The following is a 20,267-nucleotide window of genomic DNA, read 5'->3' as shown; positions in this document are numbered from 1 at the left end:
TGCCTTCGTTCCTGTTCAACTTATTCAGATTAGTTTTCCATTATCTTGCTCTATGGACTTTTTTCAAGTTGTTCTGTTATTTTTCTGCATTTATGACCTTGTGATGTCGCAATTTTAAAGAGGAAATTATGTCATAGGTCACACCTCTTATACCCTATACTACATTGTGATTGGTTCAACATTTTGTCACTCTTTTCTTTGCTGCTATGGAGTTAGTAAAGAAAGATTATGCAAAATACTCGCCTCCTGTCATTATTAAAATTAAGATTATCTGTACACTAAAGCTAGCATAATCTTCAATTCTTGTTTAGTTTTTCTGGTTTTCTATTCTGTCTGGTTTTCTGGGTTCATTCCTTTATTCCGTTCCTGGATTCCTTTAAATGCTTGTTTTTTGTTGCCACACCCGTTCATTTGACAATAATCCTTTTGTTTCAGTGTGTTCCTGCTAGCAGTGGTTTCATGTCATCTGCCCCTTTCTTTGCAGGTAAGTGCTGTGTGTGTTTTATTGTTGTACTTTTAGTCATGCATATCTAGGCAGTTAGGACCCACCATAATTGGAGTACTCTGGCGCAGTGGTGGGCTGCATACATCTTGGCCATTTATGTATGTCTACGTCTCCAATGTTTATTACATTTATAGTACTTAGTTATGTCTCCTCTTGTTTTGCCTTGTATCTCTTGTCTTGTTTTATTTTGTCTTGTATTCCCAGTTCATGTACAGTCCTGTCCTGCCCTGCCCATGTTTCCCTCATGTCTTGTGTACATGTTCTGGGTTCTGCTTTCTGTCCTGCTCTGGTTCTTCTAGTATTGTCTTGTTATCTTGTTTGGTGCCTGTCTTGCCTTGTTTCTAGAACTGGATACATTTCTGCTGCAGAGCCTCCCTATCCATATCCATATCCTGGGAGGTCTGCATATTGTAATCTGCTCCTGGATCCGCAGAAGCTGCATCAGGGCCCTGGTATGTGGCCGCACAAACCCTGGTGCTCAACACCAGGGGGCGTGTGGATACCCTGCACCAGGCCCCGAATGTCCATTTCCACGCTGAGACTCCCATCATCATCATCATCAGGCACTCAGGGGTCCCGGTCTCCGTACCGCACCCGTGACACATTCTTTCATTCGTTAGTTCTGTTCACTCCCAACAAATCTGATGGGACTGAGCTGAACTAACGAATGCATACGAATGAATGAATGTGCCTTTCGTTGATTCGTATTACTAGTTCGGCCTTTTGAATTACAGACAGGCAGTGTACTATGTGTATTGTAATACGTAACAGATTCAGGGTAATAGATAGTAACAGATTTAGAGTAATATAGAGTAAGATATTCAGAGTAATATAGAGAGAGTAACATAACAGACAGAGAGTAACATATTTGATCAGACAGGAAATCTGTTGGTATAATTTAAAATTCACCTGCAACACGTCACGGTGAGTGCGATGCCCAGTACCAGCAGAATTCCCCCTCCAGCCGAGGCAATAATAACTGTTATGAGCTGATACGCTGCAAAATGAAAAAACAGCAAGGTGAGCACGATGTACCCCACACCTGGTCAATTCTGAGCATAGACTGGAACCAAGCCTTCACTTGGCTTTTTATCCTGGCTTTGTGTTTTGATCGTTCTGTCCTCTTTTAGCCTGACCTGACCACTATCCTATCTGTGGGCTGCAGTCCCAATCTGACCATTTTCTTACCCCTGGACCACCGCAGTCAGAAAATGAGCAGTCTCCTACCTGTGGACCAGCGCAATTGCAACCTGACCAGTTTTATACCCCCGCAATACCCCTAATATAACACATACTGATACCCCTGCAATACCCCTAATATAACACAGGCTGATACCCTGCAATACCCCTAATATAACGCAGACTGTTACCCTGCAATACCCCTAATATAACGCAGACTGTTACCCTGCAATACCCCTAATATAATGCAGACTGTTACCCTGCAATACCCCTAATATAACGCAGACTGTTACCCCGCAATACCCCTAATATAACACATACTGATACCCCTGCAATACCCCTAATATAACACAGGCTGATACCCCGCAATACCCCTAATATAACGCAGACTGTTACCCTGCAATACCCCTAATATAACGCAGACTGTTTCCCTGCAATACCCCTAATATAACGCAGACTGTTACCCTGCAATACCCCTAATATAACGCAGACTGTTACCCTGCAATACCCCTAATATAACACAGATTGATACCCCACAATACCCCTAATATAACACATACGGATACCCCTAATATAACACAGGCTGATACCCCGCAATACCCCTAATATAACACAGACTGTTACCCTGCAATACCCCTTAAATAACACAGATTGATACCCCACAATACCCCTAATATAACATAGATTGATACCCCACAATACCCCTAATATAACACATACTGATACCCCTAATATAACACAGGCTGATACCCAGCAATACCCCTAATATAACACAGGCTGATACCCCCGCAATACCCCTAATATAACACAGGCTGATACCCCCGCAATACCCCTAATATAACACAGGCTGATACCCCCGCAATACCCCTAATATAACACAGGCTGATACCCCCGCAATACCCCTAATATAACACAGGCTGATACCCCGCAATACCCCTAATATAACACAGCCTTTGCTAAAATAGTTCGGGTTTATCCACTTAAAACAGCAAAAACATATGTGAGGAAGGCTGAACTTGATGAGCGCAAGTCTCTTTTCAGCCATGTAACTATGTAATAATCGTAATATCACACAATACTCTGTAATAATCGTAGTATCGCACAATGCCCTGTAATAAGATTTATATCACACAATACACTGTAATAATCGCAATATCACACAAAACTCTGTAATAAGATTAATATCACACAATACTCTAATAAATCGTAATATCGCACAAGACTCTGTAATAAGATTAATATCAGGGCTTATGTTTTGGGTTACTTTAAATGGAGGGAAGAGATCTCTCATCTTTCTTCTTCCCCTTACAATACATCCCCTAACTTCACTCCCTCTGCTGTTCTATGTTCATTCGCACCCGCTACAGCAGAAGAGGTTTCTGCTCTGCTCCAGTCCTCCCACCCCACCACCTGCTCCCTAGATCCTTTGGCATATTTCCATTGCCCTTCAAACATGCATCCAACTACCGTCCTATCCAGGCCCGGACTGGCAATCGGGCAAACCGGGCAAATGCCCGGTGGGCCACGGGCCGGGGAGATCCAGCCGGTCTATGCAGGGCCGGCGCTATCCGAGCGCCGGCCCCGCTGTGTTGCATGAAGGGCCGGTGGGGAGATCAAAGATCTCCCTCACCGGCCCACATGCAATCAAACGCGGCCGCCGGCGGGGGAGAGAGGGAGGGAGCCAGCTTGCCTGGAGGAGGACCCGGCGGAGCTCTAACTTGCAGCTCCGCTGGGTTTCTCTCGCGAGATCCGGACCATTGCCGTGGCAACCGGCCCGGTCTCGCGAGAGTGAACTCTAGCCCCAAAGGGCTAGAGTTCACTTACCACGAGGACCACCAGGGATGGATGTCAGAAGCCCCCCCTCCGCTCCAGGCTATAGGTAAGAAATAAAGGGGGGGGGGGTATAATGTCTATTTTTTTTTTTTAATTTTTATTATAAAAAAAACCCACATCAATATTGGCATTTACCTGCCTCCCCCAACACATTAGTAATACTAATGATTTGAATACTGGAGGGGTTAAAATATATGTTTATTATTATCATTGTATGAGGGTGATGTGTGTTAGGGTATTATTTAGGGGGTATTATTTGAGGGTACACCACCCTCATACAGCATCCTAACACACACCACCCTCATACAGCATCCTAACACACACCACCCTCATACAGCATCCTAACACACACCACCCTCATACAGCATCCTAACACACATCACCCTCATACAGCATCCTAACACACATCACCCTAACACACACCACCCTCATACAGCATCCTAACACACATCACTCTCATACATCACCCTAACACACATCACCCTCATACAGCATCCTAACACACATCACCCTCATACAGCATCCTAACACACATCACCCTCATACATCATCCTAACACACATCACCCTAACACATCACCCTCATACAGCATCCTAACACACACTACCCTCATACAGCATCCTAACACACATCACTCTCATACATCACCCTAACACACATCACCCTCATACATCACCCTCATACATCACCCTAACACACATCACCCTCATACATCACCCTCATACAGCATCCTAACACACACCACCCTCATACAGCATCCTAACACACATCACCCTCATACAGCATCCTAACACACACCACCCTCATACATCACCCTAACACACACCACCCTCATACAGCATCCTAACACAAATCACCCTCATACAGCATCCTAACACACACCACCCTCATACATCACCCTAACACACATCACCCTCATACAGCGCCCTCACAAATCGCCCTAACACACACACAGCGCCCTAACACACACAGCGCCCTAACACACACAGCGCCCTAACACACACAGCACCCTAACACACACAGCACCCTAACACACACAGCACCCTAACACACACAGCACCCTAACACACACAGCACCCTAACACACTCAGCACCCTAACACACTCAGCACCCTAACACACTCAGCACCCTAACACACTCAGCACCCTAACACACTCAGCACCCTAACACACTCAGCACCCTAACACACACAGCGCCCTAACACACACAGCGCCCTAACACACACACCACCCTAACACACACAGCGCCCTAACACAGCGCTCCAACACACAGCACCCTCACTCACACACAGAACCTTCACACAGCACCCCAAAACACTCACACGCATCACCCTAACACACACACACACACATCACCCTCACACAGCATCCTAACGCGCACACACACACACACTGCACACCTCACACACACAGCTGCCCCCAAACACGCTGCACCACTCACACACACACAATACTACACACCAAACATATATGTATATATACTACAGAACCCCTCACACACATACTGCACCCCTAAACACATTAAATTCCAGACAAACAATAGATTCCTACCCAACTCTGGATCATCTACAGATATACACACACTAAATCTCTATATACACTCTGAATACACGCACACACACACTCACTAGATCTCCTATACACACTGCTGAGTCCTTCAAACACACACTAGATCCCCTACACACAGACGCTGCACCACCTACACACACACTACATTTCTGACATACACACTCTGGATCCCCCATGCACACACTAGATTCCATGTAAGCAAACACATAGTGTCTCCATAAATGGGATACAGGGAGTATCCCAATTATGGAAACCCCTGAGACAAGTTTCAAGCAAACAATGCAAGCATGTTATTAAATTTGCTTGCACTGTGCAGAACAAATACAGGGCCTTTTTCTCATGCCCTGGAAGAGCATTGAACTAACATGCTCACTTTGAGATGGGGCGTGCTTGTCATTGGGGATGACAAAACACACCCTATCTGGCCCCGCCCCCTTTTCAGTGGGCTGCTGTGAACAAAAAATGCCCGGGTTGAATTTGTTTCCCAGTCCGGCCCTGGTCCTATCTCGCTACTGCCTTTTGCATCCAAGATCCTTGAAATAGCTGTGTATGCGAGATTGACAGACTTCTTTGAGTCCAACTCTCTGCTAGACCCGCTTCAGTCTGGTTTCCGCATTAAGCACTCTGTGGAAACGGCACTGACCAAAGTATCCAATGATCTACTCGCTGCAAAATCTCGTGGTCACTACTCTATCCTAAAGCTCCTTGACCTGTCTGCGGCTTTTGACACTGTTGATCATCAACAGCTTCTTCTCATCCTTAGCAATATCGGTCTACAAGATATTGCTCTCTCCTGGTGCTCCTCCTACCTCTCCCAGCGCTCTTTCAGTGTTGCTTTCTCTGGCTCTGCTTCTTCTCCCCAACTCCTCTCCGTTGGCGTCCCCCAAGGTTCTGTCCTTGGTCCCCTACTGTTCTCCATCTATACTGCCTCCCTTGGTAAACTCATTAGCTCCTTTGGCTTCCAATATAATTTCTATGCAGATGACACGCAAATCTACCTGTCCTCTCCTGATCTCTCCCCGTCCCTCTCTACTAGTGTCTCTGACTGCCTCTCTGCTATTTCTAACTGGATGGCTGCCCACTTCCTTAAACTCAACTTGATCAAAACTGAAATTCTGGTCTTTCCTCCCTCCAGTGTTGCTACTCCAGTGTCTGTCTCCCTCCAAGTCAGCGGTGCTACCATCCGCTCCACCACGCAGGCTCGCTGCCTAGGTGTTCTCTTTGACTCCAACCTCTCCTTTACGCCTCATGTTTAGTCTATCTCCAAATCCTGACGTTTCCATATCAAAAAACTTTGTGTGCATCCGACTCTACTTATCGCCAGATGCTACTAAGGTGCTGGTCCATTCCACTGTCCTTTCTTGCCTTTACTACTGTAATCCGCTTCTCAGTGGTGTTACGTGCTCCCAACTTGCGCCGTTACAGTCCATAATAAATGCGGCGGCGAGGCTCATCTTCCTGTCTGCCTGCACCTCCCACACCTCACCCTTCTGTCAGTCCCTACATTGGCTTCCTGTAAGATATAGGACTCAATTTAAAATTCTGGTTCTTGCTTTCAAATCTCTACATAATGCTGCTCCCACCTATCTATCCCCCCTAATACACAAGTATGTCCCGTCTAGGCCCTTACGCTCTGCTGAAGACTTACTTCTATCTTCTGTCCGTACTCCCACCTCTGATGCTCGCCTTCAAGACTTCTCGAGGGCTGCACCGTTCCTGTGGAACTCGTTTCCCTCCCCTGCTAGATGCTCACCCAGTCTCCACTCCTTCAAAAAAATCATTAAAAACCCACTTCTTCATAAAAGCGTATCAATGAAACTGGTAATAGCTCCCGACTGATTCCTCTCTTGCAACTGTCACTAGTCTAATACTATCCTTACCTTCTGTGTCACAATACCCCACTCCCTCTAGCATGTAAGCTCACTGAGCAGGGCCCTCAATCCCTCTGTTACTGTGTCACTATACCCCACTCCCTCTAACATGTAAACTCACTGAGCAGGCCCTCAATCCCTCTGTTACTGTGTCACTATACCCCACTCCCTCTAGCATGTAAACTCACTGAGCAGGGCCCTCAATCCCTCTGTTACTGTGTCACTATACCCCACTCGCTCTAGCATGTAAGCTCACTGAGCAGGGCCTCAATCCCTCTGTTACTGTGTCACTATACCACACTCCCTCTAACATGTAAACTCACTGAGCAGGCCCTCAATCCCTCTGTTACTGTGTCACTATAACCCACTCCCTCTAACATGTAAACTCACTGAGCAGGGCCCTCAATCCCTCTGTTACTGTGTCACTATACCCCACTCCCTCTAGCATGCATGTAAGCTCACTGAGCAGTGCCCTCAATCCCTCTGTTACTGTGTCACTATACCGCACTCCCTCTAACATGTAAACTCACTGAGCAGGCCCTCAATCCCTCTGTTACTGTGTCACTATACCCCACTCCCTCTAACATGTAAACTCACTGAGCAGGGCCCTCAATCCCTCTGTTACTGTGTCACTATACCCCACTCCCTCTAAACATGTAAACTCACTGAGCAGGCCCTCAATCCCTCTGTTACTGTGTCACTATACCCCACTCCCTCTAACATGTAAGCTCACTGAGGGGGGCCTCAATCCTTCTGTTACTGTGTCACTATACCCCACTCCCTCTAACATGTAAACTCACTGAGCAGGGCCCTCAATCCCTCTGTTACTGTGTCACTATACCACACTCCCTCTAACATGTAAACTCACTGAGCAGGGCCTCAATCCCTCTGTTACTGTGTCACTATAACCCACTCCCTCTAACATGTAAGCTCACTGAGCAGGGCCCTCAATCCCTCTGTTACTGTGTCACTATACCACACTCCCTCTAGCATGTAAACTCACTGAGCAGGCCCTCAATCCCTCTGTTACTGTGTCACTATACCCCACTCCCTCTAACATGTAAACTCACTGAGCAGGGCCTCAATCCCTCTGTTACTGTGTCACTATACCCCACTCCCTCTAACATGTAAACTCACTGAGCAGGGCCTCAATCCCTCTGTTACTGTGTCACTATACCCCACTCCCTCTAACATGTAAACTCACTGAGCAGGCCCTCAATCCCTCTGTTACTGTGTCACTATACCCCACTCCCTCTAACATGTAAACTCACTGAGCAGGGCCCTCAACCCCTCTGTTACTGTGTCACTATACCCCACTCCCTCTAACATGTAAACTCACTGAGCAGGCCCTCAATCCCTCTGTTACTGTGTCACTATACCCCACTCCCTCTAACATGTAAACTCACTGAGCAGGGCCTCAATCCCTCTGTTACTGTGTCACTATACCCCACCCCCTCTAACATGTAAACTCACTGAGCAGGGCCTTCAATCCCTCTGTTACTGTGTCACTATACCCCACTCCCTCTAACATGTAAACTCACTGAGCAGGCCCTCAATCCCTCTGTTACTGTGTCACTATACCCCACTCCCTCTAACATGTAAACTCACTGAGCAGGGCCCTCAATCCCTCTGTTACTGTGTCACTATACCCCACTCCCTCTAACATGTAAACTCACTGAGCAGGGCCCTCAATCCCTCTGTTACTGTGTCACTATACCCCACTCCCTCTAACATGTAAGCTCACTGAGGGGGGCCTCAATCCCTCTGTTACTGTGTCACTATACCCCACTCCCTCTAACATGTAAACTCACTGAGCAGGGCCCTCAATCCCTCTGTTACTGTGTCACTATACCCCACTCCCTCTAACATGTAAACTCACTGAGCAGGGCCTCAATCCCTCTGTTACTGTGTCACTATTCCCCACTCCCTCTAACATGTTAGCTCACTGAGCAGGGCCTTCAATCCCTCTGTTACTGTGTCACTATACCCCACTCCCTCTAACATGTAAACTCACTGAGCAGGGCCTCAATCCCTCTGTTACTGTGTCACTATTCCCCACTCCCTCTAACATGTTAGCTCACTGAGCAGGGCCTTCAATCCCTCTGTTACTGTGTCACTATACCCCACTCCCTCTAACATGTGTGTCCAACTTGTCTGGTTACAACTACATGTTTGTTCATCCACCGACTGTAAAGCGCTGCAGAATTTGTTGGCGCTATATAAATAATAACATAATAATAATAATATTATCACACAATACTTTGTAATACAATTTATATCACACAATACTCTGTGTGGTGAAAGTAACCTCGCCACTGGTTTTTGGAGGGGCCTGTTTGCCAGCCTCCTTTCCTGTGACTATGGCCCCTGTGATAAAACATGGTTTAAATCACTGTTCGTGCCTTTTTGGATTTTTATGGCCACAGTTCGAACTTTCGAAGTGGCACTTCAAACTCCCGAACCATCTTGTTCGCATGGACCAAAACCGCGAATAGACTTCAGGGGGACTTAGTCGCGAATGCCCTGGAACTACTTTCGGCATGAAAACCTCACAGTTCCCGGTTGGTCCTACAGCGACACTTAGCCGCGATTCTATGGAACTGTTTTGGGCAGAAAACCCTGCCTGCGCCTGGGCAAAACTAAAATTTCTGAACCCCTGATCTGATCTGGGTGATTTTTGGATATGTTGTTCACCCAGATCAGGACTATCAGGGGATGTGAGGACATGTTGTGTTTTGGGGTACTTTTGGGTTTTTGTAAAATGTGTTTTTTTTCTGCCTGGAGATAATTGGGTTAATACAGTATCTGATCCAATTATCTCAAAGGCAGAGGGGAGGGATTGTATGTTTGATATGGGAGTGTAGTGCATTTAATTACTGTTCTGATTGGTTTGTAACAATTGTCATCCTGTCCCTACGTGGGTGTTCCCTTGCATAAAAGGCCAGCTGTGGCTCCCATTAAACAGAGAATGCCTTACCCCTTCATGAAGTCTTGGCTCATGTTTGGGGCATTGGAGAACTATATTCACACTCTGGGGATTGCTTTAATCACTATACTCCCCAGAGTATAATTACAAGCTCTTATAAGAGCTGTTCCTGTTTCACTCTCTGGACTAAGGAGAGGTTCACCCACTGGAAGCTGGATCCTGGTCTTGGGTCCAGGGTGGGTGGAGGGCGGCAGTCAACAGTAGAGTCAACAGTGCTTATGGTGTCTGGTGGAGTGCTTGGAGCTCTCTGTGAGTACTAGGAGCATCGATTGATGGAGGTACCCGGTCGGGGTGCCAGACGGTCCGTCACACTCTGTAATGCTGGCCACGCATTATTTATTTAGAATCCGGGGCCCTTGCCATTTCTGATCTCGGCGTGTTTCTGGTAACGGCACAGTGCTGGTGTCACTACCCATTCATTTGATATAAAGAGGTCAATAACGGTTTGTACACTGGATCTTATACACTAAATTGTGAATTGTAGAGAACTGATAAGAAAATTCCAAATTTTAGGTCAAATTGTCCGAAGTGCAAAGTATATTTTCTATTTTTCACGCTTGCTGCTTTCATGGTATATTCCCCACAATTCTCGCGGATTATTAAATAAGCCTCAATGTCTCCGGAACTCAGAGAAGACTTACGGTTCGAGCAGTTAAATCCTCCCAGACCAAAAGGACATCTGTAAATCGAAAGGGATAGAAACAGAGAGATGGCTTATTATAATGGATAACTACATACAGAGTATGTGCTGCTGTGTACCGAAACCGTGCAGGGACCCCAATATAATGCAGGCTGATACACCCAACACCCCTAAAATACTCAGAATAAACTGCAGGCTGATAAACCCAACACCCCTAAAATACTCAGAATAAAATGCAGGCTAATAAACCCAACACCCCTAAACTACTCCAAATAAACTGCAGGCTGATACACCCCTAAAATACTCCGAATATAATGCAGGCTGATACACCCAACACCCCTAAAATACTCCGAATAAAATGCAGGCTGATACACCCAACACCCCTAAAATACTCCGAATAAAATGCAGGCTGATACACCCAACACCCCTAAAATACTCTGAATAAAATGCATAAAATACTGATACCCCGCAATACCCCTAATATAACGCATACTGATACCCTGCAATACCCCTAATATAACACATACTGATACTCTGCAATACCCCTAATATAACACAGGCTGATACCCCACAATACCCCTAATATAACACATACTGATACCCCACAATACCCAATACACAATAAAATGCAGGCTGATACACCCAACACCCCTAAAATACTCTGAATAAACTGCAGGCTGATACACCCAACACCCCTAAAATACTCCAAATAAAATGCAGGCTAATAAAACCAACAACCCTAAAATACTCCTAATATACCACAGGCTGATCGCACCCCAAATACAACTCCCCTCTAAGCCATAACATAGTACAGACCTCACACCGATTACAACCCTAACATAATTTAGACCAGCTTCCCTCAGTATCCCTAACGAGACGTCTCTTTACCTCATGCAGGTGCCATTCTCTCGTTTATAACCATCTTCACAAGCTGAGGGGGAAAAAATGAAATCATGAGTCAACCACTATTATCCCATCACACCATAATACTCCCGTCATATTTACACCATAATACTCCCGTCATATTTACACCATAATATTCCCGTCATATTTATACCATAGTACTCCCGTCATATTTACACCATAATACTCCTGTCATCTTTATACCATAATACTCCCGTTATATTTACACCATAATACTCCCGTCATCTTTATACTATAATACTCCCGTTATATATTTCCACCATAATACTCCCGTCATATTTATACCATATTTATACCATAATACTCCCGTCATATTTACACCATAATACTCCTGTCATATTTACACCATAATACTCCCGCTATATTTACACCATATTACTCCCGTCATATTTACACCATATTACTCCCGTCATATTTACACCATAATACTCCCGTCATATTTACACCATAATACTACCGTCATATTTACACAATAATAGTCCCATCATATTTACACCATAATACTCCCATCCTGCTCACACTATACTACTCCCGCCATATTTACACAATAAAACTCCCGTCTTGCTCGCACTATACTACTCCCGTCATTCTCGCACTATACTACTCCCGCCATGCTCACACTATACTACTCCCGTCCTGCTCACACTAAACTACTCCCGTCCTGCTCACACTATTCTACTCCCGTCCTGCTCACACTTTACTACTCCCGTCCTGCTCGCACTATAATACTTCCGTCCTGCTCACACTATATTACTCCTGTCCTGCTCACACTATACTACTCCCGTCATGCTCGCACTATACTACTCCCGTCATATTTACACCATAATACTCCTGTCATATTTATACCATAATACTCCCGTCATATTTACACCATAAAACTCCCGTCATATTTATACCATAGTACTCCCGTCATATTTATACCATAGTACTCCCGTCATATTTACACCATAATACTCCTGTCATCTTTATACCATAATACTCCCGTTATATTTACACCATAATACTCCCGTCATCTTTATACTATAATACTCCCATTATATTTCCGCCATAATACTCCCGTCATATTTATACCATATTTATACCATAATACTCCCGTCATATTTACACCATAATACTCCCGTCATATTTATACCATAATACTCCCGACATATTTACACCATAATACTCCCGTCATATTTATACCATAATACTCCCGTCATATTTACACCATAATACTCCCGTCATATTTACACCATAATACTCCCGTCATCTTTATACCATAATACTCCCGTCATCTTTATACCATAATACTCCTGTCATATTTACACCATAATACTCCCGTCATCTTTATACCATAATACTCCCGTCATATTTACACCATAATACTCCCGTTATATTTACACCATATTACTCCTGTCATATTTACACCATAATACTCCCGTCATATTTACACCATAATACTCCCGTCATATTTACACAATAATAGTCCCATCATATTTACACCATAATACTCCCATCCTGCTCACACTATACTACTCCCGTCATATTTACACCATAAAACTCCCGCCCTGCTCACACTATACTACTCCCGTCCTGCTCGCACTATACTACTCCAGCCATGCTCGCACTATGCTACTCCTGGCATGCTCGCACTATACTACTCCCGTCCTGCTCACACTATAATACTCCCGTCCTGCTCGCACTATACTACTCCCGTCCTGCTCGCACTATACTACTCCCGTCCTGCTCACACTATACGACTCCCGTCCTGCTCACACTAAACTACTCCCGTCCTGCTCACACTATACTACTCCCGTCCTGCTCACACTTTACTACTCCCATCCTGCTCGCACTATAATACTTCCGTCCTGCTCGCACTATATTACTCCTGTCCTGCTCACACTATACTACTCCCGTCATACTCGCACTATGCTACTCCCGTCCTGCTCACACGATGCTACTCCCGTCCTGCTCACACTATACTACTCCCGTCCTGCTCACTCTATACTACTCCCGTCCTGCTCACACTATACTACTCCCGTCCTGCTCACACTATGCTACTCCCGTCCTGCTCACACAATACTACTCCCGTCCTGCTCACTCTATACTACTCCCGTCATGCTCACACTATGCTACTCCCGTCCTGCTCACACAATGCTACTCCCGTCCTGCTCACACAATGCTCCTCCCATCCTGCTCACACTATACTACTCCCGCCATATTTACACAATAAAACTCCCGTCTTGCTCGCACTATACTACTCCCGTCATTCTCGCACTATACTACTCCCGCCATGCTCACACTATACTACTCCCGTCCTGCTCACACTAAACTACTCCCGTCCTGCTCACACTATTCTACTCCCGTCCTGCTCACACTTTACTACTCCCGTCCTGCTCGCACTATAATACTTCCGTCCTGCTCACACTATATTACTCCTGTCCTGCTCACACTATACTACTCCCGTCATGCTCGCACTATACTACTCCCGTCATATTTACACCATAATACTCCTGTCATATTTATACCATAATACTCCCGTCATATTTACACCATAAAACTCCCGTCATATTTATACCATAGTACTCCCGTCATATTTATACCATAGTACTCCCGTCATATTTACACCATAATACTCCTGTCATCTTTATACCATAATACTCCCGTTATATTTACACCATAATACTCCCGTCATCTTTATACTATAATACTCCCATTATATTTCCGCCATAATACTCCCGTCATATTTATACCATATTTATACCATAATACTCCCGTCATATTTACACCATAATACTCCCGTCATATTTATACCATAATACTCCCGACATATTTACACCATAATACTCCCGTCATATTTATACCATAATACTCCCGTCATATTTACACCATAATACTCCCGTCATATTTACACCATAATACTCCCGTCATCTTTATACCATAATACTCCCGTCATCTTTATACCATAATACTCCTGTCATATTTACACCATAATACTCCCGTCATCTTTATACCATAATACTCCCGTCATATTTACACCATAATACTCCCGTTATATTTACACCATATTACTCCTGTCATATTTACACCATAATACTCCCGTCATATTTACACCATAATACTCCCGTCATATTTACACAATAATAGTCCCATCATATTTACACCATAATACTCCCATCCTGCTCACACTATACTACTCCCGTCATATTTACACCATAAAACTCCCGCCCTGCTCACACTATACTACTCCCGTCCTGCTCGCACTATACTACTCCAGCCATGCTCGCACTATGCTACTCCTGGCATGCTCGCACTATACTACTCCCGTCCTGCTCACACTATAATACTCCCGTCCTGCTCGCACTATACTACTCCCGTCCTGCTCGCACTATACTACTCCCGTCCTGCTCACACTATACGACTCCCGTCCTGCTCACACTAAACTACTCCCGTCCTGCTCACACTATACTACTCCCGTCCTGCTCACACTTTACTACTCCCATCCTGCTCGCACTATAATACTTCCGTCCTGCTCACACTATATTACTCCTGTCCTGCTCACACTATACTACTCCCGTCATACTCGCACTATGCTACTCCCGTCCTGCTCACACGATGCTACTCCCGTCCTGCTCACACTATACTACTCCCGTCCTGCTCACTCTATACTACTCCCGTCCTGCTCACACTATACTACTCCCGTCCTGCTCACACTATGCTACTCCCGTCCTGCTCACACAATACTACTCCCGTCCTGCTCACTCTATACTACTCCCGTCATGCTCACACTATGCTACTCCCGTCCTGCTCACACAATGCTACTCCCGTCCTGCTCACACAATGCTCCTCCCGTCTTGCTCACACTATACTACTCCCGTCATGCTCACTCTTTACTACTCCCGTCCTGCTCACTCTATACTACTCCCGTCCTGCTCACACTATGCTCCTCCCGTCCTGCTCACACAATACTACTCCCGTCCTGCTCACACTATACTACTCCCGTCCTGCTCACACTATACTACTCCCGCCATGCTCACTCTTTACTACTCCCGTCCTGGTCACACTATGCTACTCCCGTCCTGCTCACACTATACTACTCCCCGTAAACTCTTTTCTTGTGAAGCTCACACTCACCACGACAGGAGTGGTCCATCTTGGTGTATTTGAAGTAGCCTGGCTTGCACTGACAGATAGGGATCCCTGTCAGGTCTGTGCAGTCTGTTGTTTCTTTATCACAGCCCGGGTTCTTCACATAACACAGACTCACAGCTGTAAATCAGACAAATGAGAATTTACTATGAGGAGCAAAGGGAGGGGCACTTTTCTGATATAATACAGTGGAAAAATAAATCCCTGCGAGTGTATTACCGGTATCATACAGCTGGGGGTGCTAGATCCCTGCGAGTGTATTACTGGTATCATACAGCTGGGGAGCTAGATCCCTGGGAGAGTATTACCGGTATCATACAGCTGGGGGAGCTAGATCCCTGGGAGTGTATAACCGGTATCATACAGCTGGGGGTGCTAGATCCCTGGGAGTGTATTACCGGTATCATACAGCTGGGGGAGCTAGATCCCTGGGAGTGTATTACCGGTATCATACAGCTGGGGGAGCTAGATCCCTGGGAGTGTATTACCGGTATCATACAGCTGGGGGAGCTAGATCCCTGGGAGTGTATTATCGGTATCATACAGCTGGGGGAGCTAGATCCCTGGGAGTGTATTACTGGTATCATACAGCTGGGGGTGCTAGATCCCTGGGAGTGTATTACCGGTATCATACAGCTGGGGGAGCTAGATCCCTGGGAGTGTATTATCGGTATCATACAGCTGGGGGTGCTAGATCCCTGGGAGTGTATTACCGGTATCATACACCAGGGGGTGCTAGATCCATGGGAGTGTATTACCGGTACCATACAGCTGGGGGAACTAGATCCCTGGGAGAGTATTACCGGTATCATACAGCTGGGGGTGCTAGATCCCTGGGAGTGTATTACCGGTATCATACAGCTGGGGGTGCTAGATCCCTGGGAGTGTATTACCGGTATCATACAGCTGGGGGAGTTAGATCCCTGGGAGTGTATTACCGGTATCATACAGCTGGGGGAGCTAGATCCCTGGGAGTGTATTATCGGTATCATACAGCTGGGGGTGCTAGATCCCTGGGAGTGTATTACCGGTATCATACAGCTGGGGGAGCTAGATCCCTGGGAGAGTATTACCGGTATCATACAGCTGGGGGAGCTAGATCCCTGGGAGTGTATAACCGGTATCATACAGCTGGGGGTGCTAGATCCCTGGGAGTGTATTACCGGTATCATACAGCTGGGGGAGCTAGATCCCTGGGAGTGTATTACCGGTATCATACAGCTGGGGGAGCTAGATCCCTGGGAGTGTATTACCGGTATCATACACCAGGGGGTGCTTGATCCCTGGGAGTGTATTACTGGTATCATACAGCTGGGGGTGCTAGATCCCTGGGAGTGTATTACCGGTATCATACAGCTGGGGGAGCTAGATCCCTGGGAGTGTATTATCGGTATCATACAGCTGGGGGTGCTAGATCCCTGGGAGTGTATTACCGGTATCATACACCAGGGGGTGCTAGATCCATGGGAGTGTATTACCGGTACCATACAGCTGGGGGAACTAGATCCCTGGGAGAGTATTACCGGTATCATACAGCTGGGGGTGCTAGATCCCTGGGAGTGTATTACCGGTATCATACAGCTGGGGGTGCTAGATCCCTGGGAGTGTATTACCGGTATCATACAGCTGGGGGAGCTAGATCCCTGGGAGTGTATTACCGGTATCATACAGCTGGGGGAGCTAGATCCCTGGGAGTGTATTATCGGTATCATACAGCTGGGGGTGCTAGATCCCTGGGAGTGTATTACCGGTATCATACAGCTGGGGGAGCTAGATCCCTGGGAGAGTATTACCGGTATCATACAGCTGGGGGAGCTAGATCCCTGGGAGTGTATAACCGGTATCATACAGCTGGGGGTGCTAGATCCCTGGGAGTGTATTACCGGTATCATACAGCTGGGGGAGCTAGATCCCTGGGAGTGTATTACCGGTATCATACAGCTGGGGGAGCTAGATCCCTGGGAGTGTATTACCGGTATCATACAGCTGGGGGAGCTAGATCCCTGGGAGTGTATTATCGGTATCATACAGCTGGGGGTGCTAGATCCCTGGGAGTGTATTACCGGTATCATACACCAGGGGGTGCTTGATCCCTGGGAGTGTATTACTGGTATCATACAGCTGGGGGTGCTAGATCCCTGGGAGTGTATTACCGGTATCATACAGCTGGGGGAGCTAGATCCCTGGGAGTGTATTATCGGTATCATACAGCTGGGGGTGCTAGATCCCTGGGAGTGTATTACCGGTATCATACACCAGGGGGTGCTAGATCCATGGGAGTGTATTACCGGTACCATACAGCTGGGGGAACTAGATCCCTGGGAGAGTATTACCGGTATCATACAGCTGGGGGTGCTAGATCCCTGGGAGTGTATTACCGGTATCATACAGCTGGGGGTGCTAGATCCCTGGGAGTGTATTACCGGTATCATACAGCTGGGGGAGCTAGATCCCTGGGAGTGTATTACCGGTATCATACAGCTGGGGGAGCTAGATCCCTGGGAGTGTATTATCGGTATCATACAGCTGGGGGTGCTAGATCCCTGGGAGTGTATTACCGGTATCATACAGCTGGGGGAGCTAGATCCCTGGGAGAGTATTACCGATATCATACAGCTGGGGGAGCTAGATCCCTGGGAGTGTATTACCGGTATCATACAGCTGGGGGAGCTAGATCCCTGGGAGTGTATTACCGGTATCATACAGCTGGGGGTGCTAGATCCCTGGGAGTGTATTACCGATATCATACAGCTGGGGGAGCTAGATCCCTGGGAGTGTATTACCGGTATCATACAGCTGGGGGAGCTAGATCCCTGGGAGTGTATTACCGGTATCATACAGCTGGGGGTGCTAGATCCCTGGGAGTGTATTACCGATATCATACAGCTGGGGGAGCTAGATCCCTGGGAGTGTATTACCGGTATCATACAGCTGGGGGAGCTAGATCCCTGGGAGTGTATTACCGGTATCATACAGCTGGGGGTGCTAGATCCCTGGGAGTGTATTACCGATATCATACAGCTGGGGGAGCTAGATCCCTGGGAGTGTATTACCGGTATCATACAGCTGGGGGAGCTAGATCCATGGGAGTGTATTACCGGTATCATACAGCTGGGGGAGCTAGATCCCTGGGAGTGTATTACCGGTATTATACACCAGGGGGTGCTTGATCCCTGGGAGTGTATTACTGGTATCATACAGCTGGGGGTGCTAGATCCCTGGGAGTGTATTACCGGTATCATACAGCTGGGGGTTCTAGATGCTTGTAGAGGGGGCACATTACCAAAATAAGAGAGCTGAGGGTGCATGGCAAGGTGGCAGCCAGGGTGTTTCTCAGGCTGTGAGTCACAGGATTGGATGAAGCTCTGGAGATTCTCTGTTAGAAGGTTCGTTGTAACATTTGAAGCTAAAGAAAACAGACTTTGAACGGAGACCGTGATTTGATTGGTTCGGCTGAAAAAAAACAAAACGAAAACACCAGACGATTGATCCAGAGAAAGAGCAATATGGACAAAATAATCTATCACAGAAATCGGGCTTTGATCCTTCCCAATGGGCACTGCCTACATACCAACCCCCAATTATTTCACATGACTTAAATGTAATAGAGCAGCAGGAAATGCTAGCAGAATGCTTGGTTGTATAGGGAGACGTATTAGCAGTAGAAAGAGGGAAGTGCTCATGCCATTGTACAGAACACTGGTGAGACCTCACTTGGAGTATTGTACGCAGTACTGGAGACCGTATCTTCAGAAGGATATTGATACCTTAGAGAGAGTTCAGAGAAGGGCTACTAAACTGGTTCATGGATTGCAGGATAAAACTTACCAGGAAAGGTTAAAGGATCTTAACATGTATAGCTTGGAGGAAAGACGAGACAGGGGGGATATGATAGAAACATTTAAATACATAAAGGGAATCAACACAGTAAAGGAGGAGACTATATTTAAAAGAAGAAAAACTACCACAACAAGAGGACATAGTCTAAAATTAGAGGGACAAAGGTTTAAAAATAATATCAGGAAGTATTACTTTACTGAGAGGGTAGTGGATGCATGGAATAGCCTTCCAGCTGAAGTGGTAGAGGTTAACACAGTAAAGGAGTTTAAGCATGTGTGGGATAGGCATAAGGCTATCCAAACTATAAGATAAGGCCAGGGACTAATGAAAGTATTTAGAAAATTGGGCAGACAAGATGGGCCGAATGGTTCTTATCTGCCGTCACATTCTATGTTTCTATGTCTTTTTCAATACAACCAGCCCCTAATTACGCCAGTTAATTAGGACGTAATGAGGGAACCTGCTCGTTTATTGCATTCACTGCTCCCTTCCCACAAGCACTGACCCCCCCATTACCTGCTGTTTGTCACCATTGATCGGTAATAGCCATTTATCGAGGCAAAGGACGAACTCAGCTGCAGAACAAAAGAAGAACAGGAGTTAGATCTACCCTCCACTCAATGAGTAACGCTACCCTCCATACATGGCGATATAATGGCGCTGTTTATACGTGATGGCGATATAATGGCGCTGTATATACGTGATGGCGGTATAATGGTGCAGTATATAAGTAATGGCGATATAATGGCGCTGTATATACGTGATGGCAATATAATGGCGCTGTATATACGTG

General features: G+C 46.3%; 1 protein-coding gene across 1 annotated transcript in view; it reads right to left on the bottom strand.

The window, feature by feature from the left end:
• HEG1 (heart development protein with EGF like domains 1) overlaps positions 1-20,267 on the bottom strand; it is a 66,093-nt gene that overhangs the window by 16,763 nt on the left and 29,063 nt on the right. Inside the window, exons 6-11 of the mRNA XM_063428714.1 lie at positions 19,991-20,049; positions 18,918-19,087; positions 15,620-15,754; positions 11,471-11,513; positions 10,584-10,621; positions 1,415-1,502 (exon numbers count right to left, since the gene is read on the bottom strand). Of these exons, the coding sequence (XP_063284784.1) occupies positions 1,415-1,502; positions 10,584-10,621; positions 11,471-11,513; positions 15,620-15,754; positions 18,918-19,087; positions 19,991-20,049 (533 nt within the window). The remainder of the gene's footprint in view (positions 1-1,414; positions 1,503-10,583; positions 10,622-11,470; positions 11,514-15,619; positions 15,755-18,917; positions 19,088-19,990; positions 20,050-20,267) is intronic.

The sequence above is a fragment of the Pelobates fuscus genome, chromosome 8, assembly GCF_036172605.1.
Source record: "Pelobates fuscus isolate aPelFus1 chromosome 8, aPelFus1.pri, whole genome shotgun sequence".
Taxonomy (NCBI): domain Eukaryota; kingdom Metazoa; phylum Chordata; class Amphibia; order Anura; family Pelobatidae; genus Pelobates; species Pelobates fuscus.
This window is presented reverse-complemented; position numbering and strand designations above follow the sequence as displayed.